The sequence below is a fragment of the Apteryx mantelli genome, chromosome 10 (assembly GCF_036417845.1).
Source record: "Apteryx mantelli isolate bAptMan1 chromosome 10, bAptMan1.hap1, whole genome shotgun sequence".
Taxonomy (NCBI): Eukaryota; Metazoa; Chordata; class Aves; order Apterygiformes; family Apterygidae; genus Apteryx; species Apteryx mantelli.
In genome coordinates, this window is record NC_089987.1 from 11,709,249 (window position 1) to 11,736,471 (window position 27,223).

At 44.1% G+C, this 27,223-nt stretch overlaps 2 protein-coding genes across 6 annotated transcripts in view; one reads left to right on the forward strand and one right to left on the reverse strand.

The window, feature by feature from the left end:
* LOC106483238 (transcription initiation factor TFIID subunit 4-like) overlaps positions 1-5,489 on the forward strand; it is a 153,849-nt gene extending 148,360 nt beyond the window's left edge. Inside the window, exon 15 of the mRNA XM_067302494.1 lies at positions 732-5,489. Coding sequence (XP_067158595.1) covers positions 732-899 — 168 coding nt within the window. The 3' untranslated portion in view covers positions 900-5,489. The remainder of the gene's footprint in view (positions 1-731) is intronic.
* An 87-nt stretch (positions 5,490-5,576) lies between these two features.
* The window catches only part of KCTD15 (potassium channel tetramerization domain containing 15), a 44,147-nt gene continuing 22,500 nt past the window's right edge, over positions 5,577-27,223 (reverse strand). For all 5 annotated transcript variants that reach the window (XM_013941121.2, XM_013941120.2, XM_067302495.1 and 2 more), the window contains 3 exons: positions 20,407-20,551; positions 12,344-12,649; positions 5,577-6,160 (listed from right to left, as the gene is read on the reverse strand). In XM_013941121.2, the coding sequence (XP_013796575.1) occupies positions 6,005-6,160; positions 12,344-12,649; positions 20,407-20,551 (607 nt within the window). In that variant the 3' untranslated portion in view covers positions 5,577-6,004. The remainder of the gene's footprint in view (positions 6,161-12,343; positions 12,650-20,406; positions 20,552-27,223) is intronic.

Sequence of the window (27,223 nt, forward strand, 5' to 3'; positions counted from 1 at the left end):
ATTAAACTCACTAGCTTTGAACCAATATATATTAAAAAAAAAAAAGATTTAGCATAGCTTTAGAAAAATGTTATACTAATGTTTGCCTGTATCATCACACAATATCTGAGTCTTCCTTGTGATTTTTCTATTTAATTTTTTCATCTGTCAGGTGAGGACTGGTTGTGTACTCTAGGCAGGCTGTTCAGGATAGTGGCCCGCACTGGGCCGCCTTCTTCATTGCCCCCAGGGGAGAGACCCGGGTGCCCTTGGACGTGGAGCTGCCGAGGCTCCTGCGGTAGCGACACACCGATAGCAAACTCGCGTGCTTCCAGTCCCAGACACAGGACGTGGATGGAATAGGATTGCACACACGTTCGATATACTAAAGATGGTTTTATCTTCTGCAAATAGTCCTTGTCCTAAAACAGGCTCTTGAAATTAAGCTGATAAAGTACATCTATGGTTAACATGACTGCAGCAGGAAAATTAGCCAGATGTATTTTTGCCCAGTTGTGAATGAACAAGGTCTAGTTTCACAAGCACATTTTCCCTTGAGTTCCTTTGCTCAGGTTAACTTGGTGAGACTCAGAAGAATAGACAAAAGTCCCATGCAATGCTTTCAGGATTAGGTTCACGAAAATCCGTTTAAGTTACTTAAAATAATCCAGCAGTTGGTAGCTGTAAACCTGAGGGTAGGAGGAAACTCTTTACCATTTCAGGAGTTTGACTTTGCTGTGTTTTCTTTGCAGGGCCTCAGTATGTCCGGTGGAAGTCAGGCTGGCTTGGGGACTCCTTCATCCCGGCAGTATGCACGACAGAAAATAACTCGCGTAAACCTCAGGGACTTCATCTTCTACATGGAACAGGAAAGAGAAACGAGCCATTCTCTCCTGCTCTATCGAGCTCTGCTTAAATAAAGCCAAGAATTGTACTGATATCTCTCCATACAGAAGCTCAACTTGCATTGAAAAGCTGTCATTTTAATGTGCCTTCTATTTTTTTCAGAAGTCAATGTTTCTGTAGTTTGTTTTGCAAAATTGTCAGACACATGCAATAAATTCCCTTTATGTAAAAATTAAAAAAAAATGTGCAAAAGGTTTTAAAATGTTAAATCCACAAATATAATCAATTTCTACATCTTACTCCATTTGGCCATTTTGAATGAGGCTAAAATAGACCGCATTGAAATTATACAAATGGAAAGACTGACTGCAATGGCTTGCATAAACTGTCTCACTCCGAGACAGACTGGGACAGGTTCACAGGACTGGGATCTAACCATGGTGTTAACTTGTACATTCACTTATGGTGCTGGGTTTGTTTTCCTTTAAGTTTCACTGGCACTGTTTCCACTGACTAGCCATGGTGATACCCGTTGTTATTTTAGATTAGTTAAAATTGCAGTTTTTTGCACAGCTAAAAGAATAGCCACTGCACACTCCCACAAATTTTATATATTTAGGATTTTTGCTCTTACTGCACAGCTCATTTCCTGAGCCATTTGCTGAACCAAATCCTAAGTGTATGAAATCTGTGCATTCAGATCCCAGCTGAGTTACCTTGACTAGCTTCCAGTTGTTTTCTAAACCTATTCAACCTTTTGCACATTTGTAGCAGCTGGTGAGTAACATGAATCAAAGTTGGGTTTTATTTTCTAAAAATATCTTAATTTATTTATTGCAAAGAGTATGGTTTAATGATGGTTTTAAAAGAGAGTATTGTTCAGTAAAGATTTTAGAGTATTCTATATGGATTTTTAAAGTCGCTGTGAAGGAAGTTATTGGGGGACCGGTTCCACTCTTACTCGAATCACGAGAGCCGCGGTAAGTGCGGGAGCCTGGTCCTGCCGTGCGGCCGGGGTCCTCGCCGCAGTGACTTTGCCTTGGATCATTGGACCTGAGGACTCCAGTCCAGAGAGGCTCATAAACAAGTGCATGACTCTAAGCGTATGGGTAGTTTTAAGTAATTAAAGGTGGAATGAATGCTTTTTAAATGCTTTGCTGAATTGGAATTTAAGGGGCCCACACCAAAGCCAAGCAAAGTTAGTGTGAGTCTTTTAAATGGGAGAGGAATACTAAGCAAGCAGGTGGGCACAAGTTGTACTTCAAAAATAACAGTATTATCAGTAACCATGGAAGGGAGACATTTGCTTATTTATCTTTTCAATTTTTACTATGTTATGCTTGCCACTTTTTTGAGGCAATATTTTTTTTTTGATGGGAAACCATAGCAAAAGCACAAATAGAACTATTTGTCCAATAGTTTTAAAAACAAAAGTTTTAATTATTTTTTAAGGTTTATGAAAAGCAGAAGAAAATTTATACTGCTGCTATTTAGCCAAAAGATTATTCATAAGGTATTTAAGGCCAGGAAGTGTAAAATTATGTTTTAAATGTATTGATAATTTGTACATATTGTTTATAAAGGCCTTGTGTTTATTAGAATTACGTTATTTTGATGATTTCTGTACATACTCGTAAATACCCCCAATTTGTGTGAAAACATACTCCCTTATTTGTACTTATTTTGTAAAGAAATAAAACAATTTACTAAAGTAACACATCGAGTGACATACAGTATTAATTTATCAAACATGAATTTCACATTGTCTTGTAGTTCTTAAGCACTGTTCAGAAACATTTTGCATTAAAATATTAACAGAATACCCACAAAGAATTATTAAAACCAAATACTTCAATGTTTTGTTGTGCTGATTCTTATCCTTTGTCAAACATCTAATAAAATTGTCAACAAACCTTGATGCTATTAATACAGTGAATGAATGCACTCCACAGCTGCTTTTTCAAAACAGATTAGTCCAATAAGCACAACATAACATTCTTCTTTTCACTTTTTTTCCGAGACTTGGGAGCACAGTGGTGTAACAGGGTTGTGGGAAAAGCGCTAGAGAAGACTGACGTTCTCTAAACCACAGTTTCAGTGCTCAGCAAAAGAGAATTGGAACAATTCTGTTCAATCAAAATAAGTTAAAAACCAGGCTATATTTACTTTTTGGCCTTCATAATAAGGACATCTGCTGCCTGCACACCACGGTTTTACTGGAGTTGCGATGATATTTTAAACCCCGTTTTAGTGACACTGAGCAGTGTTCTTAAGTTATGTTGCTATGGTTTAAGGCCAGAAGTAAAAATTCAAATCAGTTTTTGCTGATATTGCTGCTTAAGAATATGGGGAAATAAGTAAAAAAGATATAAATGAAACTGTAATAAACTTTAAATAAGTGACCTGAAGTTACTAACTAAAAGAACATGTCCTAGCTTAACTTTTCTTTTTTTAAAGGCATATTTCTTCTAACAAAGTGATTGTTTCCACATGTCTCGCTTGCCTTAGCGCTATTTTGCAGTTAACGCTGTGATGTCATGGCTCAAACTTTCCATCCCCGGTTCCCACGTAACCCCGCTGGCGCAGCCTGCGGTCTTTTACGATGCCACCTTACCGAACGGCCGTAAGTACCAGGGCTGATTTATTGAGCTATAAAAAAATATGGCGAACACCAAACTGAAGAAGAACAACCCAACCCTGTGGCTTTCCAGGTGCAGCTGGAGGCGCCTGCGCTCGCGAGCCCGCTTCGGGAGACGCCGTGGAGGTGCTCGCCTGCTGGCCCCGCTCGCAGGCAGCTCCCCGGCTGATGCCGGGGAGGCTTCGCCCGGGTACGAACGGCAGAAGCGGGCCCGTATTTTAAGCGTAAGGGTGATGTATTCATCAGCCAAGCACCTCTCTGCCCTGCCGAGAGCTAACGACGGGAGCAGCCCCCTGCCAGACCAGCGCTCAGCCTCAGCTCCCTGTCCCAGAGTGCGGGACAAAGTGTACGTAGGATCAAACCAAGCAGCTAAATGGATTATTTTGAGGATATTTTGAACTGAAAGTGAACTCAATGTATGAAAGTAATAAATAAAACACTTTTTTTTTCTTCTTTGTAAGACATGGCTACATCAAGCTGACTGGAGCAGAAGGCCAGAGGAGACGCAACCAAAACTTCTCGCCTCTCCCAAACACCAGGGAAGATACAGTGAGTGTTCCACCCTACTTGCTTATTTTTGATCCTTTACTTTACAGAAATGTTTATGGCATGAAGTACTGTATAAGAAATGTGCATACACAAATACATGACAATTATACGTTAAGTTCTTTACAATATTAAATGTATAATATACAATTCTACAGATATTTTACATACAAAGGTGAATGCTGTGCCATATATTCAAATATGGCAATACCTAGCAACTTTAGAGTGTCATACAAGTATAAAACCATAAAATAAAATAACTTTACAACTCTTTTAAAGTAGACAGATTTGCTCAACTGTTCTGCTAAATTAGCAGGCCAACACATATAGGCTAAAATTTTCATGAGAGATTTGTAATTTGGGTATCCAAGATGAGCAAACCTGCAAAGGTCTGACTTTCCATAGCAGGTATCCAGCACTTTTCTAAAAATTAGACCTCTGCGTGTAGACTGTACCTTGGATATTCAGTACAGCTCATCACTTTTGAAAGTACTAATCTTAAACTTGTTTTTTTATTTTTGCCCAGTTGTAATCATTTGGCATTAAAGAATTGTTGACCATTTCATACTCTTTCCCTTGTTCTATATGGCCATATTTATGCATCTAAAAAAGAGTTTAATTAAAATTCAGCATCTACAACAGTATTCTATAAATTAATGTGGGAGAAACTAAATTGTGATTAACACGTGAATTAGTTATTGAGGACCCAATCATGCTAAACAGCAATAAACAGGATTTAGCAGAATGCTATTTATAACCTTGCACCTGCAAACGTGGTGCTGTCTCCTGAGTTAGGAAGCCTTGCGAGTCAGAAGAGTCAATACTGATTCATGAAAGGAACAGTAACCTCCTGCAGACATCAGGCTTCTTTAAAGAGAAAATTACACAGGTAGAGGGCAGCTACAGAATCAGTATTTTAATACTAGTTTAAAATAACAGAGGAAAAACAATCTAAACAAAAATGCAGCCTGCTTTCATCAGACAGTGGAAGGGAGGGGGTTTTAACAGCTTTTTGTAAAAATTCCAGACCCATAAAGAGTAGGGTTGTCCAAAATTCTTAACATTTCCTCCTAAATGTGGGCCTATAACATGGTTAGTAAGTGAATAACAAGGGGTGGCAGAGCTTGCTCAGCAGAACCATGCTTCTTAGATGATGCAAAACTTACAATTTCTGAGTCAAAACAAGACTGGCTTTAAGAGAACTACAGCTCCATGTTAGGTATGTGGCCCTTGGATGATGGTAGATGGAGTTTTATTTTGTGCTTCCAGATCCCTACTTTTGCAAGTACTGGCCATAACTGGCCTTGTCAAATTTTTGTTGCTTTTTTTGTTTTTTTTAAAGTACTGAGCACCAGTTGACTATAAATCGGTCCTTTTCTGATTCTGGATTCTGTCCATAGAGAGATATTTCAGTGGTAAATGTTGTATAAAAATAAGCCATTTGCTAGCATGAATGAGTACAATCACAGAAGTGTAATGGAGGTGTATGGAGGTGTAAAGCACATCTGATATGAAAGGTGTGCAGTCAGGGAAGATACTCGGTGCAGTTTTTAGTGTTTCCTCTTCCTTTGGGTGGCCCTCGCTTCCCTGCGGTCAGCAGTGGCTGTGGAGACGGACTGTTGCTGGAAAGGCTGTCAGAATTGGTTCTCCTCCTGCTGAATTCAAATTGCTTTAACTGGTCTTTCTGCAGAAGTCCCGGCTCGGGTCAGGATTTCATTGAAGCTTTGCCTTTGCCACCGCCACAGCTGTTGAGCTGCAAGCACGTTCCCACAAAGCCTGGTGCACTGAGCACGCTCAGCAATTTCATCGTGAAAAACGGACAACTGGTTTTTCGAATGCATTTCATGGCTGGCTATGTGACAGGTAGTTTCAGAATACCACTAATTGGCAACATAAAGTCAAAATCTGTTTGCTAATACTGTTTTGCAAATCCTTAGTGTTTCACATAAGGGACTATTAAACACTTCTACGGTTACAAAGGAGTAAGGGTAGGTTCTAGTCCAGGGGCTCCTGTTTTATTCTGATCGTTGGAGTAGGTTGTGGTCGTCTGTCCTCGCGACACAGCACGTATTCGCTGAACTGAGAGGAATCCACCCCACCACCACATGAAGCTGCCACGTTAAATCCCTTCTGAAATAATCTTTCAAGCACCTGCAATGTGGAAAAAAAATGAGATTAATATTTAGCAAATTTTAGTGATAAAAGCAACTGAATCTAAATGATGGATTTGGTCTTTTGAGTCCTCATAGAATGAATATTATTCAGCTATAATTCTATAACTTATTCTTAAATGACTACACTGTGATTAAAGTCTTGCTCACAGCAAACCTCTGCAGAAAACAAAAATTAATCAAACAAATAAACAGTCTACAGAGCAGCTTAGTACATTATATAGTAAAATACTGGACTGCAGGATATCGATGCTATCTCTTACTGGAAAGCAACACTAGGTTTAAGTCATAATAAAAAGTGCCCATTATTCATTATTAATATGAACAGAAAGGGGCTGAAAACATTTCTGAACTAGTTCCTTAGCAGATGTAAATATATTAGGAATCTGAGTGACACTTCCATTAGGTCTTCACAAAAATCACAACTGTGATTCTTCCTGGCTGGAAAGGTGTGCTGCTTTTAGAAATGCATGGCAGACATCGCATGTGGAACCAAGACAGGGACAATAAGCACATGAACTGGCCCATGAAAGACGTTAATTTGCATTGCCCAAATATATTTTCTCTTCCTCCTTCTAAAGAAAAGTTGGTGCAAATAGATGCATGACTCTAAGGAGTCCAGAGGCAACTTTAATTTCTGTGGCTGTCACACACACGTTACCCAAGGATACACTGATGTTGGCAATACGACAGGGCCATGCTTTCACATGGGTGAGCATGTTGACACAGTTTCCCCAGCAGAGCAGGAAGCATGTAGACTTTGCTTAGCGTTGGGTGTGCGCAGATGCCAGTTCCACTTTCAGCAAAAAGCAAATATGGAATTTAAGACCCATCTGAAGGAGATGCCATGCTTGCTTCCTCCAGCTGGGGGCTCTGGTAAGTCCAGGGCAGTAGCACTGGGTCTAGTGGGATGTGTGGGACAGTATCAGGATGAGAAAAGACATTGAGGCACTTCCTTATATGCCCTTGGGAGCTCAGGTGATTTCTACGTATTACCAATGGGTAGGAGATTCGGCAAGGCTCTGTTGTCTGTTAAACTCCACCGCTGTGTAGTGGGGTAAACTGGTTATATATGGCAGAGCTTAACCAGCCGTACATTTTAAGACTGGCTGAACAACAGCAATCGTCACACCCACATACAAAATCTGCATCCAATACTTCTCCAGCCAAACCTCTTCCAGAGGCCCCTGTAGTGCAGCACTGAGCTAATCCACAGATCAACACTAATAATGCTGGAGCATGTAACTGCAAAATCAGAACTGTGCCTGTAATTTGTATGATCAAATGAACTGACCCAATATTTATGTTACAGGCAAGAAAATGTTTCCTGCATTTTTCTCTAGTGATAAATGTCAAAAAGAGTAAGCAGACTCTAAGAGCACATAAGTCTGGCTGAAGTACCACTTCCATTGCTGTATCACATGGGCCCACTACACTGGATAATGAACCTGACTGAGCTTGATGATTTTAGTATTACTGATATCCTTTCAGGATAGACTACAGGGACTAAGCTATTTCAAAACTTGTTCACTCAACTTAGATATGTGTCTAAGCAATATACCCAACTTCAGAAGGCAAAAACTCATCCATTCTTTTTCATGGGTTTATGTTAAAGGAAGAATCTGATTTCTTTTTTAGTTTTACCATGAATGACACTGTAAAGCACTCTGGTAGTTACACCTACTGCAGTAGTACTTAAAAATCTTATGCTTCAAGGCACAAGCTGATTGCTAGAGGGGACTAAACCAGTGCCACACGTTAAAGATTTGCACACCAGACCTCTGCCCTGGCCCCTGCATGTGTAGATCCACGTTAATGCCAGGGTGCATTTTTTTAGTGCACTCTTTCTTTTGACTGAATGTTGGCTTTGCTTCTTCCAAAAACAGCAGTTTGGGGCCTTTATTAAAGGTAACAGATAGATTTGAAAAGGAAAATTGTATCCAAGGTAGTATTGTAGTGCAATGTAATCCACAATAACATTTTCTATTTTTAATCTATGGGGACCTTCCTTTGAAGTCTCCTTTGTTAGCCATCTTCATTTCAATCAGTGGTTTGGGTTTCTAGTGGTAACTAAAAACTTGTACTTGCTACCCTGGCTCCTAAGGACAGGCAAATAAAAGGAAATGCTCTCACGCAGCTTTGCCTAAGCCATGCAGAATCTGCTCTGCATCAGCTTGCCCTAGGAGCTCTGCCTGGCCTTGGGACAAAGTGACTTATGTTCTCATAAAGTTACATCTGCCAAATCTCGCTGACTTTTGCCCTGATTTTTATATAGTTTAGACTGTAAGAAAGTTGTAGAACTGAAAGGGAGAAAATCACCCCAGTGTATGGAAGGAAAATGAACCTGGAAAGATTAAAAGAAGGAGGGGGAGTGGGTTATCAAAATATATTAAAAAAAAAAAAAAAAAGGGAGAAAAGCTTAAAGCTCTGTTATTTGTCTGAGCTCTATGCAGCCTTAAGGACAGCGATGGGGTGACAGGCACAGGCCATAGCACTGTTTTACTAATGCTTGTTCCTACTCAGAGAGGAGGGCAGCAGTTTGATCGGGAAGGAGGAGTTGGACATCATCAAACTGCTGTTTCACAGGCTCTAACGTATTTATTTTGTTATGGATCCCTGTTCTCAGACTAGGCAAGATGAAGATGAGAGTCAACCCAGCCACGGCAAAGGAGGCTTCTGCCATTTAATTGGATAGAGAAACACAGGATTGACAGGTGAAATCTTAGAGAGAGACAGGACTTCAAAACCTTGCTAAAAACTTTGAAAAATCAATTTGCTTGTAAGACAAAACAAGCACTGGGGTGCCCTTGGCTTGCCTCAGTCCAAAGCTATGGAAGGCTGCGTGTTAACATAGGGCTTTCCTTTACTGCGCCGGCTCTCTAAAACCACACAGCGCAGGTAGACCCTGCACCCTCAGAGCACTGCGCTCGCAACAAAGCAATTCATTTTTCCTACCCCCGTGCTCGAAGGACTAGACTGCAGGATATAATCTAGTGTTAAAAACCTAGGTATCATCAATTTTCTGAGCAAGAAGCAAAACAGGTCAAATTCTGTAAACAATGCTGAGATGTTTAAATATTGTACAGTTTTAAGCATAACTTGAATGAGGCTGTGCCCCGTTCTATGGCGAAAGCCTCCTAAAGGCTGCCTCCATGCACACTAAGCATTTGCTTGTATTCTTAGTGCCTGTGCGTGCAGGACACTAAATGGCATGTTGAACAGGAACGGATTTAAATTCCATTTGGTGAATCTGGCCCTATGCGCATTACTTTTTTCAAAGGTAACGTACAGATACATAGAGACACTTACTAACTGTCTCTATGAATAAAATCAGAGCTATTTTTCTGTAAAGCTCTAAGAGAATATGCCAAAAAGTCAATGAATCTCAGCTGTGATTCTTCTATGTATAGGGAGACACGCACACACACAATATTAAATAGTGGATTTATGCTAAGATTTAATATACTTTGTCTTCCACTATTCTAGCCACATGGAGATACAGACTCTGATTTTGTTGGAAGGTTTTCCAAATAGAAACATGATACTTTCCTTTAATGCACTTCATTTAAATTTCACAGAATATTAACAAATTTTGTCTTAATTACAAAGAATGTTCAACATAAACAAATGTCACAGAATTTTCTCTAGGTATGTTCATGTATCTCACCAGACCCTGTTGTGAGGAGTTGAAAAAACAATTTCAGTCTTAAGAAAACTCTATATCTATATGAAATTGCAAATTGGCATTGACTGAGGACTGCTATTTTTTTTGGCTGCCACTACCCACTATAAGTTGACATTCTTTGTTTTACGTGTACAGTTCCTGACACAAAGCATTCATGAAAATTTTAAAGAGACTCAAAGAATTTAAAAATACTGCAGTTGTGCTACCCAGTACACTAAGTAGAGCACCAAGGACAAAAGTGAAGTATTTTAGTAAAAAGCAGTCTCATCAAGTCACTCTGAGCTTCTTTAGAAACAACTCTACTCTCCCAATCACTAGGCCTTCTGATCTATCTTCCTTACATCTTTGCATTAACATCAGTGTACTTCCAACTTCTGACTTGCTATGGTTTTGCCAAAAAATATTGGGAAAGGGAAGTGCAATGCCTATGTGCTGACCAGAGTCCATCAGAGCCAATGATAATTAGCTGCTGATTTCATCAGGCTTTGGTCTCAGAAATACGTCATCTTCCAGAATGTGTTTGAGAACACTTTCTATTAATTATATAGTAAAATGATGTAATTTAGTAAAATTATTTAGACTGTAGACTACTTTGGCATAAAAATTTTCTTTCCACAACATGAACCAATACAAAGAGGCTCTTTGATACGGGTTGAATTTTGACTGAATTCTGACTGGACTCAAGACACATTTGAGTATTAAAATAACTAGCATTCAGCCTTTACTACAAGCACACATTTCCTACTAACACACCACTTTGGAGTAAAATACACCAAGTGCTAAGCCACTTGGGCATCCAGTGCTTTGAACGCCTTCCTGCAGTCCTGAGCCTGGCAGTGGCTGGCATTGACCCTTTATTGCTTCAGTTATTCTAATTTCTTCAATGCATCTGAACATAGGCCATGGAGAGTGTTGCTGAAACAGGAACACGGTCTTCTACCCACTTATCTTAGCTAAACTGCAGCTGCTCCCTTCTCCCATACAGTGGTGAATTCATCACTATTCCCACTCTCAGCAAGTGGATCTGCTGCTGACCCACCTCCAGCCTTCTATTTTTGGGGCAGTCCTCTCTAAACCTTGCCAAATGTGAAACTGCTAAGGACTGTGCAAAGTTAACCACAGGCATTGGACTGGTAAGTTAACCAAACGACATACTTGGGAGTCCTGAACCTTGAACCAAAAATTCACCCAAAATAACTGTTTTTTAGAATAGTTTCAAACAAAAGCTTCTATTAGTGTGCAGTGGGTCAGTGAATGCCATCCCAAGGAAGAAGCTGCCAGTGTCAAGTGTGGGTTGGCAGAACTACTCATCCCCCTTTGCCTATCCTGGTAGCAGGGGAGCTCCTGAAAATGTTCTCAGCTGGCATCTTGAGAGATGGAGGGAGCCTTCAGTTCAGTTCAGTTGCAGAGTAAACAGAGAAAACAGGCACAGTAAGCAAGTCCATGCTCCCCTGCTATTATGCCTCCCTCCTGAACCTGTCTGGCCAGGCTGTCTCACAGGCCAGCTTTTTTGTGGATTTTTACCCACAGGGAAGCTCATCAAGACCGCTTAGTCATTTCCCACAGCCCAGTGAGCACCTCTGTAGGTGACAGTAACTTTGGAAATATTTCCCCATGGGTCAGAAGGTCTCACTTTCCCTAATACACGTATTCTTTGTCACATATTCGAAAGGCGTACATGCAAAAACCAAGAGCTCTGTGTTTTGCCCTTGTTAATTACGGCACAAGTTAACAACATCATCAACACAGTTCTTTCTACTCAGCCCAAGGACAGCTACAACGGCAAAGCTTTTGCCACAGTGGTTGTGATACCTTGTGAAATGCCATTTCTTGCCCATAAGGCTGACTAAACACATGTATTTATTTCTGCTTCCATCCACCTATCTGTCCAGTTATCTTCCTTTGTTTCATATGTTTAATTTTAAACCTAATGTCAAAACTCTGAGTATAAAATGAAATACATTTTGTTTAAAATACTCTGGGCAATTTTTATAGAACATCCTTTTGAAAAAAAAAAGTGCAGAGATCAATTTTTTTAAGTCCATCCCGCAGGCACCATCATTTAATTATGAGTGAGACATAAATTATGCATTTACACATTGTTGCATTTTCTATAAAATGGTGTGGAGATTTTTTTTTGTAGTTTTTGGAACTCTCTCTTTCTTCCTGGGGGCACTTTGGAGGAAAAAAAAACTGCTGCAGGCTATACACTGATGAAAAAATTAGCATTTATCAGTATAACACCATTATGAGACCAGCATGGCACTAACATACACAAAATCTAAGTCTATTTTTCTGCTTAGACTTACGAAAATGTGAAAGACTGTGATCTCACCAGGCAGAAAATGTCTCCTTGCAGTATAAGAACTGAAGGTAATTGGGCAGAAGCAAATAATTTGCATATAATTGAACACAAAATACAAAAAAAAAACCCCAAAAACTCAGCATCTACATGAGAGAGCATTGAAAGGCCATTACCTGCACCGAATTCAACCGGCAGTATCCATTCAAAGGAAACCTAATAACATGGGTAGGGTCTTGGTTCCAACCTGCGTTTACAGAGTTGCACATGACATCCCCAGTCTCAGGGAAGATCTCTTCTATTAAAGCTTTCTCCCCGCTCAATGCAATTCTCTCCCCCAGATCTGGAGTCACTCTTACAACCAAGCAGTCACAAGGCTGGAAATGTTTTCTTTGTTCTTTCTCTTGTTTCCATCGCTCAAGTTCCTTAATCATTGGCTGCAGCTGGTAATACTTTGCTTCTTCATATAAAAGATTAAAGTCCTGGAAAAAAAAGAGAGAGAGAGAGAGAGAAGAGAGAAAAACTAGAAATGCTTATAGTTCTCTTTTAAAAATGAGCATTGTGCCTGTTTGACCTACTTAGGCTTATGGATTGTCAACAAGAGTGCAAAGGCAACAGGTATCCACATACTTGGTCTTCATCTTACACCTACACAGAAAACCACACTCTCTTAGTGTTGAATCTATTTGAACTGACCGTGAAGTTCCCATTGCACTGAATTATTCTTTCATTTATTATCCCACAAGCTCAATGCCAGAAGGCTTTACTTTTGGATTAAGAAATCAAAATAACTGGTTGCAATAAGCAAAGCCTGGTGATGTAAGAGAAGATGTCCTGAGCCTTAATCTTCACTCCTGGCATAGATCTTACAACAGAAGATCTTGGACTTCATTGTCACTTTTCCCATTCATGCTGTGAGACAGAGATGCCTATCCAGCTTCTCCCTTCTCCCCTGTCTTTGCTGAGTTTGAATTTCAACTGCAGCAGCTCAGCTGCAGAAACTCCCTTGTGTTTTCATGATTGTTCTTGTGTTTAAACATATTTTGGAGCCTGGTAAATTTGACTAATGCAATGACCATACCAGTGGCTGAGAGCCCAGCTGTGTACTCCAACAACTTCTAAGAAACAGTTCTTTCCAGATGTTTGTCCATAACCTAGCTTGGGCCCTTGGGCAATCTGAATTCCCAATTTGATTGAATTCTCAGTTAATTGATAAAGATGTCTTCTGCACATGCTCATTAATAACCTTTCATCAAATTTCCAATGGATTTTCCCACCTCAGTTTAAACACATGAGAGCACCTTGAGGAAAAGGGTGTCATTAGCCCCCCAAACCCAAAAGACCAGCAGTGCCCATCAGTGCATGTGCTGTGCCAGAGAAACCAGAGCCTGAGAAACACACGGGGCTGGTTTGCTTTCACCTGCCTCACTGCCTCCTTCAGGTTCCTGAAGGTAAAAGGAGCAGCAAAAGTAGCACCTCAGCACCCATCCGGCCCCAGCACCCGTCTGTGCAGGCCTGCAGTTCACTTTCAGGGAAACGAATAATCATAACAATGAAACTACTGGAATCATTTACGCTGGAAAGAAGGGAATGACAAGAAGTGATCAAGAAATGGGCACCAAAAATTACATGAAGGATAAATGCAATGCCTTTGCTCTAGAACTCAGGGTAAAAGGACAATCTAAGACCACTGAATATACAGCTCAAAAAAGGTGCTACTTTCACAGCAGCATGGAATTAACCTGTAAAATCTGCTGCTGCAGGATATTATTGAACCAAAGCAGTTAGCCCTGTTCAAATTTGGCACTGCAGACCTACCGCCAGTAGTGGAGAGGTGCTTGTTCATCCCAGGGCTGCCTACAGCCTAGAGATATATGAATATTAACAATGACACTAGCAAGGTTATCGCATTACAAAAGGGACATCTGATCCTTTGCATCTCTTTGATGTCTTCTAGGGTTGGGACAATATGCACACCACTAGGGGAGAAGAAAGGACTGGAGAATGCAACAGAAGACTGAGAAGAGAAGTCGAGAAGAAATGAGGGCAGCAAACACAGCCAAGAGAAGGAAGCTAGAAGATGAAAATCAACAGGAAGATTAAAGAAGAAACAATACAGAAAACATGCTGCAAACACTGGAGGTAGGAACTAGCCAGCTGGAAGAGCCATGGAGACCGGTTGCATTACCTGGTCCCAAGTAAGAGACCACTAGCCCCAAGGCCTCATTCCCTGCCCACTAGTCTAAGCTGAGGACAACTGCCCCTACTGTTCCACAGTGGTATACTTCTGAAATGATCACTGATGGAGGGTAATTTTTTTTCAAAAATCAGCACTCTCTACTAAACTGTTATTGCTTCTCTCCCTGTACTTGCGAAGTTCCTTGGTTACGGAGCAAGAGATCAGTTTAAGCCTACAGGGATCAGTGGCCCAAATTAAAACAAAAAACCACCCTCCCCACCCCCCAACTTTCTGAAATCTCCTTCACAAGGGACACTGGAGCAACACAGTCCACCATATATTACAACTGTAACACTGTAGAGTGAACAGAAGCATCCAGTGCTTACTGAAGTCAATGAAAAGTCTGCCACTGTTTCCTGTACATCCTGAGAATCTAGTTTTGGAATATTTGCATTCATGGTCACTATAAAAGAACATATTATTTATAAAGGTCAATCAATTGATTATGTGCTAAGAAAACTCAACAGTAAAAGCTAGGAGAGATGGTACAGCCATGTAAAAATCAGTCCTTCATTTCTGAAAGTGAAACCATCTGCTGTAACCATCATTTGTCCTAAAATAAACAAGATAAAGGACATTAAAATTTATACTTCTTGTGATAAGGCAACAACCAGTTTTCAAGTGAGACAGCTCTTCCACAATTGTTCCCAGGAGGATACAGCACACATTTCAGGCTGCTGGGTGGAAAACAAGAGCTATGGTAAAGTTTAATGTGCTTTATGGCAGTGGGTATGCACCCACACACCTATGCACTCCAGTCATAACTACTGGGATTTAAGCCAACAAGTTTGAGTTAGTTTTTAAAATCAAACTTCACCACCACACACAACGCATCTCATCTCCCTTTGGTTTTCCTTTCCCACTTGGGTTCAGCACAAATACGCTGAAAAAAGGTTTGTATCTAGAGAAAGGGATTTATAACAAAAATGTTTAGAATCTTAAATGTGCTTGTAGGGATGGGGCACTGTGTACATGCAGCATAAGGGATGCTCAGCAACTATCTGTTATCAGGCAGCGGCAATACAGGGAATTTGTTGCTCTGTAAGGAACAAATGGGATAGAAAAGGGTCTTCTAGGAATGGCTAGAGAAAATTCGTTGCTGTCCACCAGTGACAGTCTTGGAAAGAGAAGCGTGCTGTGAAACTACACTCCACTGACTGTGTGTTACCCAGACTATCTCCTGCCACCATGGACCACTCCACAGCCCTGACTTTGGTTTGGCTCCTGTAACTGAAGATCTCACATTTCTGCTTTGAGTGACCTCAGCAACACTGAGGGATTTGACAATATATTTAGGTAGGGATGAGGATTTTACAAAATCACTAACAAAGAAAACATGAATGGCTCAAAGCATGGGGGTCTAATTCTCTATAAAATCTGTGCTTGGGCATGATGATGAACTCAACATACTGTTAAATACACTACTTTCTCATGCAGGTTTTATAAACCATTCTGAGTACTATGCATCTGCGACTGGACTGACAGTGATGCCCAACTCTGGATTGTCTATGCTACGTTTGAGATGTCCAGGTAATACTGACATAGATATTTCCACCCTTGCACTCTACATACAAAATCCTACTCTGATTTGCAAATTCTTAAAACAAAATATCAAGTAGAAAAAAATTAACCCACAAGGGACCCCTGCCAGGGAGGTGCCACAGGAGTTACAAGAAATATTTCCATGCTGGTCACTTTGGTGAGTTACCAACAGTAGACGCAGACACAAATCTTCCTACATCTGTCCAAAAGAGGCACATTTCACTGAAACAGGAGCAGCTGCCAGGTGCACCTGCCTAGCACAGTGGCAGTTGTGCACTATTTCACTGAAACTCAGCCTCAGAGCAGCCTGCTCTAGCTTCTCTCCCAGGGGTACAGTGATAAATGTGTACGGGCAAATGGGCCCTCTCTCTCACGGGGAGTCCTGTGCCCAGTGCAGCTTTGCCGAGCAGCAGGCAGCGTCCCAGGGCAGATTTTGCACAGTATCCAGCAGCTCCTTGCTCTGCAGAACTACCAAGAGTCTCCCGTTTCTCCTAGGGATGATGTCCCTACCGTCCCGTCCTCTTAGGGCAGTACCTCGTGGCAGCCCAGCCCAGAGTCAAGCACTGCGTATGGTAGCTGGCATGGTGCTCATGTTCGATCGGGGAGCTCAGCAGGTGACTCCTATAGCCACGGTCCCTGCTCCTGAGGAGGGCTGCTCCCTGCTAGAGTGAAAGGGGAGATGGCCAGCCTGCCCCGCGCTTTGCGGTAAAGCACCACAGAAGGTCTCCAGTGGTGGCACCTGCACTCGTGTTCTGTTTCACGTTCTCAACAACGATCAGATATTTAGCAAGTGTGTCTGCGCATGCGTGCACCCGCCTGTATGCCGGAGCGAGACGGCAGCCCTGGGTTCCCGAGTCCCTCCCGGTTACAGTACGGCTCGCACACAAAGCCACAACCATGGCACAAGGCACAAACTTCTTGTATCTCTAACGTGAACGAGAGAAGCGCTGTCAGATCACCTGCAAAGGGAGCAGACAGACTGCAGGGATGCACACAGCCTTCTCTCCATCCTCAGCTTCTGGACAACATTTAGTTTTCAGGGGAAAGATCAGCAAGTCTTTCAAAGACGCAGCATTTTGACTTTCACAAATCTGGTCGTGATGTAGTAGAAAAGTCTTTTTTTGGTGGAGTTCGTGTCAGCTAAATTTTGCAGTCACCCTACGACTGGTTGCCTCTTCCTGGGAAGGAGGAGGAAGCGCGACTGCAAGGCAGGCTGTGCTGCTGTGAGGATGGCCATGGCAGCGGGTTGGTACAGATCTGCTAACTACAGGTTAACAGGGGGTCGAGAGAAAATGTAAAACCGTGTTTCATGTGAACCTGATGCTGTTCCTTCAGTACTGAAGATGTTCTTTATTTCTGTAACTAAAATTGACTCCTGAATTGGCCAAAATGTCTCTCTCTACCCATTTTTCACTTGTTATGCTTTGTTTATGTGAAACAACAAACTCTCCTCCTGACTCAACATTTCTTCTATATTTTAGTGCCGTGAAGATCTGACTCCTGGCTACAAGAGAAAATTGCTCACTTCTACTACTGTGCCATTTGTTACGGTAGGTTTGAGAGTACCCAATATTAGATGCAGCCATGTTAATTTTAAAACTGTATTAAGAAAGCAGAGCACGGGCCTTGTGGTTCTAGTGCTACAGGTGACATCTACAGTCAATATGAAACTCAGACGTCCTGTGCCTTTGTGCTCCTCCCCTACTAAAGATGGAGTAATAATATACAAGTTGCCTATGCCTACTTTTGTTTGAAGATCTCTAAGCAAGGAGTCAATCTCAGATAAGTAGCTATGATGTGCAGTATGGTCCTGATTGCTTGAAGATTTGTAATGAAACTGAAGGGGGCAAATGTTGGTCATAAGTACCCTGGGGAAAACACCTCTGATGGGGGAAATTAAGGTAGAGGATAACCTCTCCCGCTGCTCGCCATCGCCTCGGCACAGCACAGACTGGGTGCAAAGGACAGCAGAGCCAAACAGCTTATGGTAATTTCATGTCATACTTCATGTGGCTTAAAACCCACAAAACCCAGGAAACTTGTATGACCTATTCGAGTATTGCTCTCAGGAGGGAGACCTGTCAGATACCAAAGGCTTTCAAGTTCTGGCTTATCAGTAATTGGAAGAGTAATTAATATTCACTGTAAACACACCAATCAGACTTGATAATAAAGAATCACTAGCCTAGGAACACATACCCCATTTTCTCTGCACTTCAGTGTTAACTTAGTCTGAAAACAACACTTAAATAGCAAATACAATAACATTGGTGTGGTACTAACATTCCAAACTTTCCAAAATAACCATCCGAGCAGCAATTCAAGTTGAAAAGCAACTTGGCTAAACCTTGAGGCTAATAAACTGCTGATTAAATTAAGGGGTAAAAAACTAATAAATATTCAAAACACTTGATAATGCTTTGTTTGACATAAAGAACATTTAATGCAAGTCTCACTGGAAAACCTGTCAGGTTTTATACCTTAAATAGCGTTTTGCATTTAGAAACACCAAGTGATTCCACTTGCAGCCTTTGATTATTGTCTTCTGTCACTTTAATCACGCTGGTAAAATTACAAGATTTCTGTGAAGTCAAATCCGTTTACAATGCAGTTTTAATACAGCTTTGCAGCGCATTCTTCTATGCATTTTTATTTAGTTACTCCCTACCTAGCAATACTTCGCTTTGTTCTTGAGCCCTCATTAGCCTGAGGTTTGCTCTAAAGCTCTCTCAGGGAGGAACTAAATAAAATACAGTTAACCCTATGCAAAAAGATGGTCTGGAGCAACGGACCGAGTGTGGGCACAGGGGCAGGCTCTCTCGCAGCCCTGCCAGCAGCTCGCTGCGCAGACAAGTCGCTGGCATCCACCGACCTCCTCACCTCGGGGCTCTTGCGAATCCTGCTGGGTTCGTTTCACAGCACCTCTGAAATCCACCCTCCCGCTGCCAGCCTGGGCCACGATCACCTCCAGCTACATTGCTAGCACACCCTCTTCTCACTCCTCCTTGTCTCACCAGCCTGTCCAAAACATCGCCGCTAAAAGCATCTCTCTGGCGTTCTAATACATTATTTCTCCGTTCACCCCTGCCTTTACTTGTTCCTTACAACCCACAGGAACGTCCTGGTCTTCAGCTTCACTCCTACCTGTGTGTTTTCTCCCAGTTCTCCATACGTACCTTTTCTCACATCCATCCCTTCTGCTCTGCCCCCCTGCTTCCCGACACCCCGCACGCGCGGTCGCCTCCCAGCCTGCCCGCCGCGCTCCGGAACGACCAGTCCTCGGGACAGCACTTGGACTGGAGCTTCAGCACTGCCTCTGGAAGCCAAACCTCCTCCCTGCCTGGGGACGAGACCTTCCCTCCCAGCCCGCAGCGCCTTCTGGGGCAGCGCACAACGATCCCTTTAATTTTAACCGTCAGCTCGGTGATGCCTGGGTCAAACGTGATTATACTCACTGCTCAGGCAAAAATGGCTGAGAGCTGGTTTGCAGGCTGAGGATCAGCTGCACGCCAAGGCTGAAGCCACCACAGCAACCACAGACTCGGGATGACTCGGTAATGACCGGCCAAATCGCCCTGCCTGCCTAGCGCAACGTGGAACATGGAATCGCGCGACGCCACGCGGGAACGCTGGTTCCCAGCAATGCTCCATGTCTCCGGAGAGGATCCCCTTATCCTTATAACGGATTCACCATTTCATCCCGGAGCTCGTTCTTTTGTTTACTCTTGTCATCTACACTTTGGATACTTTTGTCTTCTAATTTTCATACACAAGGATGACAATGTTGCCAGCTTCATAAGCGCAAAGCCAAATAAACAAGTCTAGGGGGAGAGCGTTTAAACAATCAGGATTTGCAAAGCAGCCCAATGCCACTATTTCATAGAAAACATGTATTATTCCTTAGACTCTCCTCAGTAAATTCCATTTCCCAAGAATATTCTGATATTCATAAATTGTGTTAAAGATCACTGCTTGAAACGAAAATATCTGCATTGGTTATACCTAACAGAAATCCTCACGGGTCTGTTTCTGGGTGTTTTGTTTTAATACCGACAAGAGAAAGATTTATACAGCTTAATTTCTCTGACCATCAAATTTAAAACATTTCTTTCAGATTCCGAACGTTAAACCCTGGTAAGTGCTAGTTGCTGGTGTTGCTTCTTAATTGTTGTTATACCCTGATAAATAAGCTAAAAATGTGAGAAAATACAATTAGTTTAGAAAAACTGATTTAGCCGTAAGCTTCATCATTTAACTTTTTATGGTATCCATGACAACCATTGGTCCATTTATTAAATAATAGCATCCCTAGTGTAATACACAAGTACTAAAAATCCTAACAATAAACAGCAACATTTAGTTAAGTGTGTTTAGGTCAAGCACACAAACCAACCTGCACCAAAATAAATGACAGAATGGAGAAAAAAAAAAAAGATTGCAGACTATGGCTTTCCTTACCTTAAAGTCATCTGGGAGCAGTAGTTTAGATGTCCTTAGGAAGCTTAATATATATCTGAAAATTTCACCATCTCGATCAATGAAATAATGTTGTTTTAAACTGTCCAAGACAATAGGCTCTGTGCCGTTAAACAGACGACTTATTCTGAAAAAGAAAAGAAAAAGAAATGGGCAAAAGAGACAAAATCTTGTTACACCCTTAGGGCTTAAAAACCTCCAGCCAATTTAGTTACTCAATTCAATGTGCATAAGGTAATTCGGTATCTTAATTTGGTGAGACATCCAAACAAGCGCGCAACGATAGGTGCTTTGGACCCGCGTGTGCACACACCCACGCACGCACAAGCGCGCGTACGCATGCTGATACAGCCGCGCGCGTCGGCAGCGAGAGCCCCGCAACTGCTCCTGAAGCAAAACTCTCACTGCCCAGAATGAGGGCTGCAAACTAGGCCCATAACCCTGACGGGGAAAATGCCCGTGAAATTCTTGCCCTGCGGTTGGCGGAGCAATTCTGGTATGACCATGTACCACCAGGTATGTTATACATCCCTGTGCACCGTACGGAGTCAACGGAGACCTGCGCTGCTGCTGTGGGATGGGTTGCTGGACGCTAGCTTTTTCACCGTCTCGGCTGTCTTTTGGATGAAACGCCATCAAGGCATTTCCGTTTCAGAGGAGGGAACACCTGCACGCTGAGATGAGCCGCCTGGGTCCCTCAGTGCTGGGTGAGAGGGCACCTGAGGCTGGGTGCTGCAGCAAGCTAGCAACCAACAGGCCAAAGAAAAGGAAGAGAGACATAGGAAACCGGGAATCCAGCTGGCTAGGTGTAAATGGGAGCAAAGTACAACATCAGCTGCATCATTTGGGTTTCCTCGTGTGCGCTACAGAAAGCAAAGTGGGCATTTGCCTGGCTGGATTCATGCCTTTCCTCCCTCCCAAACGACTGGCTTGTTTCCGAACGCTTTGCCTTCCCATGAGAAATAACCCAGCTGAATATATGTTCTTGAAAAGAAAATCACAGGAGACAGACAGCAACAACCTATTAAGTAATTGAGTCCATCTCTCCGACAGTGCAGCATTGTTCCCAACTGCCGAGGGTCTAAAGTTTCAAAGTCGAGTTTTAAATAACCCTGCCAAGGAGGATGCCATTATTTCCCAGAGAGACTATTCCCCAGCCCGCTGGCTTCCCTGTCGAGCATCTTCCCTCGTACGCAGCCGTGCAGCATCCCCGCGTCCCGCTCCGCAAGCAGGGCTGGGCTTTCCCCGTCCAGGGAAGAGGAGCTCGCTGGCGGCACGGCCGGACAGCGCGGAAGCCGTAAGCTGCGTCCTGACTGCAGCCCCGGCCGGGGCACGCTTCAGCTTCGCGGCCCACCGCGAAGGGGACCTGGCGACGGCAGCGCGAGGCGCGCGGCGCGGCCGGACAGGGCGAGCGTCACGGCAGTGCGTCAGAGCGACGGCTTCGCTCCGCTCAAAGTCTGCCCGCGCCGGAGCCGCCGACGCGCGTGGCCGCCCCTGCCCTGCCTTGCAACACAGCTGCACCTCGGTCTGGTCTTCTCACTTTCTAGTTTAGTTGTAAATTTAATTAATGTGCCACTTATTTCTAATTTTTGAGATAGTAAATGAAACTGGACTTAGCAATCCCCTGCTGAATTCAGCTTAAAAGCCTTCTGCCCTCTCATGCAAGTTCCACGTTTTACTGCCTGCTATCCTTCCCTCGTGTCTGTGTTAGTATTCAGCTGGTCTGATTTACTTATGAGAATAACCAAATGCTTCCCCAAACCCTAATTGTAATACATTTACTGCTTTTTCTTCAACCTCTACCCTTTCAACTGTATCAGAAAAAACAATTCAGTTCACATCGCAACATTTAATTTAATCCCAAGGTTCAGTGAGCCTCCCGTAATTCATTATTTTCCTTTTCATTGTTATTTTAGGGCTATTTGCCTGAGACAGCTAAATATATTGCTTTGTAAAATGTTAAATTTTAGTCCAGGAACCAGAGAGTTAATTTATTTTCCTAGACATGCACAGGAGCTTGTGTGCTGTTCTGAGTTAGACTGAAACCAGAGGTAACACTGATACAGCAACTTAATATTCAGTGCTGTACATTTACTGAGTAAATTTGCCTGGGTATTGAAAGTTTTGAGAACTCATCTTACACCTAAACAAGCTGGGCTGTGGCTTAAACCTCCTCCGCTTTGCAGCCCTTTTTCTGTGAGGTTTGCAAAAGCAATGCAAGGGCTGCTGCTCAACTCCTTGGTGCATTTGGGGAAGGGCTTGCCAACAAAGAAAGGATGCAGGGAAGACAGGATACAAAATTTTAATGGGCTGTTCTTTAAAGTAGCGAAGCATTTTTTTGGTAATGAAAACAAAACATGAATTTTGAGGCTTTTGTGGAGTGCCCTGAGCTGTATTTCTTCACCAGCAAAATTACTGCTGGGGAAAGAAACTCGCAGAGTGTTGAAAGACTTAACTGCCACCCCAAAAAGAGAGTGATGAATAGTTTAAGGATTTATTTGACATTTTAGGGGGCTGCTATGTTCCAAGAACAAACTTCAGTTCAGTATGTTGTAACCCTGCATGCAGAAAGTGTTCCTGCTTCTCTCTTCTCACCAATACAAACTCCACCTGTGGAAAGTCAGTTGGCAAATGCAACACCCTGAGAGCACAAAGTGAACTCAAATGACAGGCACACAGAGCTTCTAATGCAAACTCTGCACAACAGGCTTACTCGTGGGGTGTAAAGCCAAGAAAAAGAGCATGGAAACCCCCCCACCTGATGCCAATTTGCTCCATGGACAGGTCTCAGGTTGGACAGAACAAAACACAGTGTATGGAAGTTGGGAAGCAAGATGTGTGCAGACTGTTCTTTAAGGAAATAGCATAGCAAATATAAATATTAATGATTTAGAGAAATTTAGGGAAACAAGAGTGTGCATGCTGTCTGGAAATTAAGAAAACCTTTTGTGTTTTGTACAGGAGTGGACTGCAGCTGGAAGCAGACTGAGGTGGAACTGTGCAGCCGTGGAAAATCATGAGTACTGAAGAGGTCCCATGGGCTACAACATTTCAGCTTCCAGTGTCTTGAAGGATACCACAACTGGGACCCACAGTGTTTGCGCACATTAGAGAGCAGATGAAGTCAGCCCAGGGTAAGGGAATGGGAATGGTTTTGTACTGCACAAATTTTGTGATCAGTCAGAAATGAGATACCGATTAGGCAGGCACTCGGGGAGCTCCGCTGCCTTCCGGCTCTCCCCCACGCGTCATGAACTCGAGTCACGGGTGAGGTTGCAGCCCTGCAGCTCTGTTCGACCAGGCACTGTTCACCCCCAAAAATGGCTGCTTTTATGAGTGGTCATGGTGCCAACACCCTTCTGGTGGGCAAATTAGGTTACGCCGTCTTCAGGAGAAACCACTTGCTTATGCCAAGCAGGTGTGATGCTTCCAGCGCTGCTTGTAGCAAGGTGGAAGTCTCAGGAAAATAAGACAGAAGGCAAAAAGAGCTAAACTTAGATCCTACAGAGATGGGTAAGTCTGAGCAACGAATGCTTCTTCGCTGTTCCCACCTGTTGCAAGAGACACTTCACTTTTTAATTTATAAACACTTTCACAGCTTTTGTCCAAGATTTAATTTCCAGGCAGAGCATACATCACGGCAGGATCAATCAAAGCAGTTAAAGGCCTAAGGATTACGAGCTTGCCTTTCCATTGCCTCCATCTCCTATCACCAGCATCTGGAGCACTCCCACCGCGCTTCAGCTCTGTCTTGCCAGCGCTGCACACCTCTCAGCTGCACGTTTCCCCTCCTGAATTGCAGTGCGGCCCCACGTAGCAGCACCCAGCCTCCAGCCCGTGCGTCTGTCCCGTAATTCGCGCCCAGGCTGGATACTTTGCACTGTTCTTCCTAACTTTTAGAAGACAACCTGTTGATCATATTGCTGCAGTTTCTTTGTGCTTCTGTTGTTTTTTCTACAGGCTTTTACATTTTCAATAATGTTTAGCCAAAATGCCAAAGGGCAAGTTTCTAGCTTTATACTGATTTCACTATGATATTTAAGATCTGCTTTTATTAGATTAAAAACAAACAACGCAGCCAGCCAACCCACAAGGGCAAGATCACCAGTAAATTCTTCTCTTAGCTCCTGGGACAGGGAAGGAAGCAACGTGCTGTATTTAAGTACCTACAGACAGTGTTTTCTGCGCATGTGCCCTGATAATGCCAGCTCCCTGTTTTCCACCTGCAGGACTGAACTAGCTCCCTACTTTTCTTCTCCAAACAGTAACACGGGGCTGGGGGGGGGGGGGGGTCCAGTCCCCAAACTGCAGGCTTCATGGCTTCATACGCCTGCCAAGCTCCATCCTGGGAGCAGCGAGGGCTTTCAGCGCCTCCGGGAGCACCGCTCAGGCTTGCAGGGATCACCGCCGAGCACCGGCAGCGCAGCCAAGGCTCTGCCCGCCCGACTCTCGCTGTCGCGAGGGTTAGGAAGGATTTCAGGACAGGAGAGTTTTCCGGGGGTTTCTGCCTTCTGTTTTCAGGCCACAGTTTAGGCATTTTCTTGACAGCCCCGAAAGATGGATAAACTCTCTCTTTTTGAGCAGAAAACTTAAATTCTTGTTTAGTAAATCCGGTTCCAGAGGTTTTAGGAAGAGCAGCCAACGCCATGGGCCTGGCCGTGAGCTCGCTCAGCAGCGCAGGCCAGGGCAAAGCGCCAGCAGCACCGCGGTGCGTCCCGCTGCCGGCAGGCCCCGCGCGCCCGTCCCGTCCCGCCCCGCCCCGCCGCCGGGCTCCCCCGTTCCCACCACCTCTCCCACCCGGCCGCGGCCTGACGCCACATAAGCAAAACTCCTCACCCCGACGTTGCGCTAAAAGTATTAATTTAAGTAATTACATGATTAATATTTAACCATTCAGTGATATTTTTGTCATTCATAATTCAGCTGTTTACACTTATTAAAAATTGATTCTGTAGACATTTTTCCTGCCCAATGTCAAATCAGTGGGGAATGCACACTTTAGAAAACTGTCATTAAAATGTGTCTTCTTTTTCTCATTTTACAGGAGGTGCAGAAGAGCGCCACGTGTCTCCGCCGGGCGGTGGAGCGCACTGGTCCCTACGCCCCGACGCTCCTCTCCCCGCCGGCTGCTCCCCGCCGCGGGGGCCGAGCAGAGCCCCCGCGCTCCCCAAAGCTCTCCCGGTGCACTGGTCCCTATGCGGCTGCCGCCTCGGTGCGGAGCCGGGGCCGAGGGGAGCCCCGGGGCGAGCGTGGCCAGAGGCGGCCGCGGCAGGACACGCTCGCAGAGTCTCCGAAGGGCAATATTACTCAATATTTATTCAAGGTGGGTACGATAAATACTGCTACCTGCTTTGGCAGAGAAAAAAATGCTGCGAATTGGAGCAGAGGTGCCGGGGAGACTAAAATGCATCCGAACCCAACGCTGTCACCCAGGTGGCTAAGCAGTTTCTGTTACTTGTCCTATCACAAAAAAAGTAACTTCCAGGAAAGAAAACCCCAGGGCAGCTGGAGTAACAGCGCCCAACCCGACAGGGGTGACGCCGGGGCCACTGCCGGGGCCAGGGCTGCTGCCCGCGACCGCCAAATCCCAACCCTGGCGCTGCCGTTCAGTGCTAGGAGCGGACGCTGCCACTGGGTTTGTACAGTAGTATTTGTCACATTTCCATAATTTTTATTATAAAAGCAATGACTTGTGGCAGCCTCAGTCCAGGGTCTGTGCGTAAGCTGCCAGCAGAGCACCGGTACGCGCCTTCATGAGGGAGGCGCCTGAAAAGCAGGCAGCCCCCGCCGGAGAAGGGGCACGAAGGACCTCGCTGCGTGGCTGGCGGGCGTCTCCTGCTCCACCGCCCGACGGCAGCTACGAGGGAGAGACGTTCAAGCTTGGTCCCTGCCAGGACACGAGCTCTCTCGTGCCCTGTCCAACAGGGAACCTGGCTACAGGTTGCACCTGACTGCAGTTGTTTTCCTGACCTGCCCCAATTCAAACCTTCAGCAATAATTAGTGTGAAAGTCAACAAACAAAACTCTGCTGTATGGTTATATCGTACTTTCACACCCTGCCGCCTGGCCAAACAGGGATTTTAAGCCTCTTTCCAGTTATGGGAAAAGAGCGCTTAACGAGAACCGCCGCCTCCAGCAGCGGTGCCCGTGTCGTGCGGGCGACGCGTCCCGCCGGCTGCGTTACGCTGCAGAAACACCGTGCGCCCTTCCCCGTGGCGGCCCGGCCACGGCCTCCACCGCAACCACGGATAACGTCGTGCCACCTACCTCAGCGGGCTCGAGGCAGAGACGTGCCTCAGAGGTGCTAGAGCTGAGGAAAGTTTTGTTTTAAGCATCTTTGGTTTGCACAATCTTTTGTTTGCACGCGGACAGACAAAAGCGCGTGCCCCACCGGGGGTATAAACTGCGACTCTGCAGACTCCGAGATCCAAGCAGCCCGCGTGCTGAAGGACGCGTCCCTGCCGCCGCTGCCGCCACGGGCCGCACGTCCCGCGCCGAGCGGCTGTAGTCGGCTACGAAACGCATCCGCGAGACCCGCACAGAGAATTTTAAAGCCTGCAGCCCCCCCAAACATCTCTCTCAACCTTTAACGACAAAAGAGTGTCAAATAATACAGTCCGACCTCGGCAGAGGGATGAACGGGGTAAGTTACAAGGTAATGGGTTTATCCATCTCTAATTCCTCTAACCTTGTGTTCCTGCTGTTTAACTTTGATCCTGGAATGCCATAGGAGTTTTCTGAGCCATATGCTCGCTTTGCAGTGCTTTTGAAGGATATTACACTCATTAACTATTAAGCA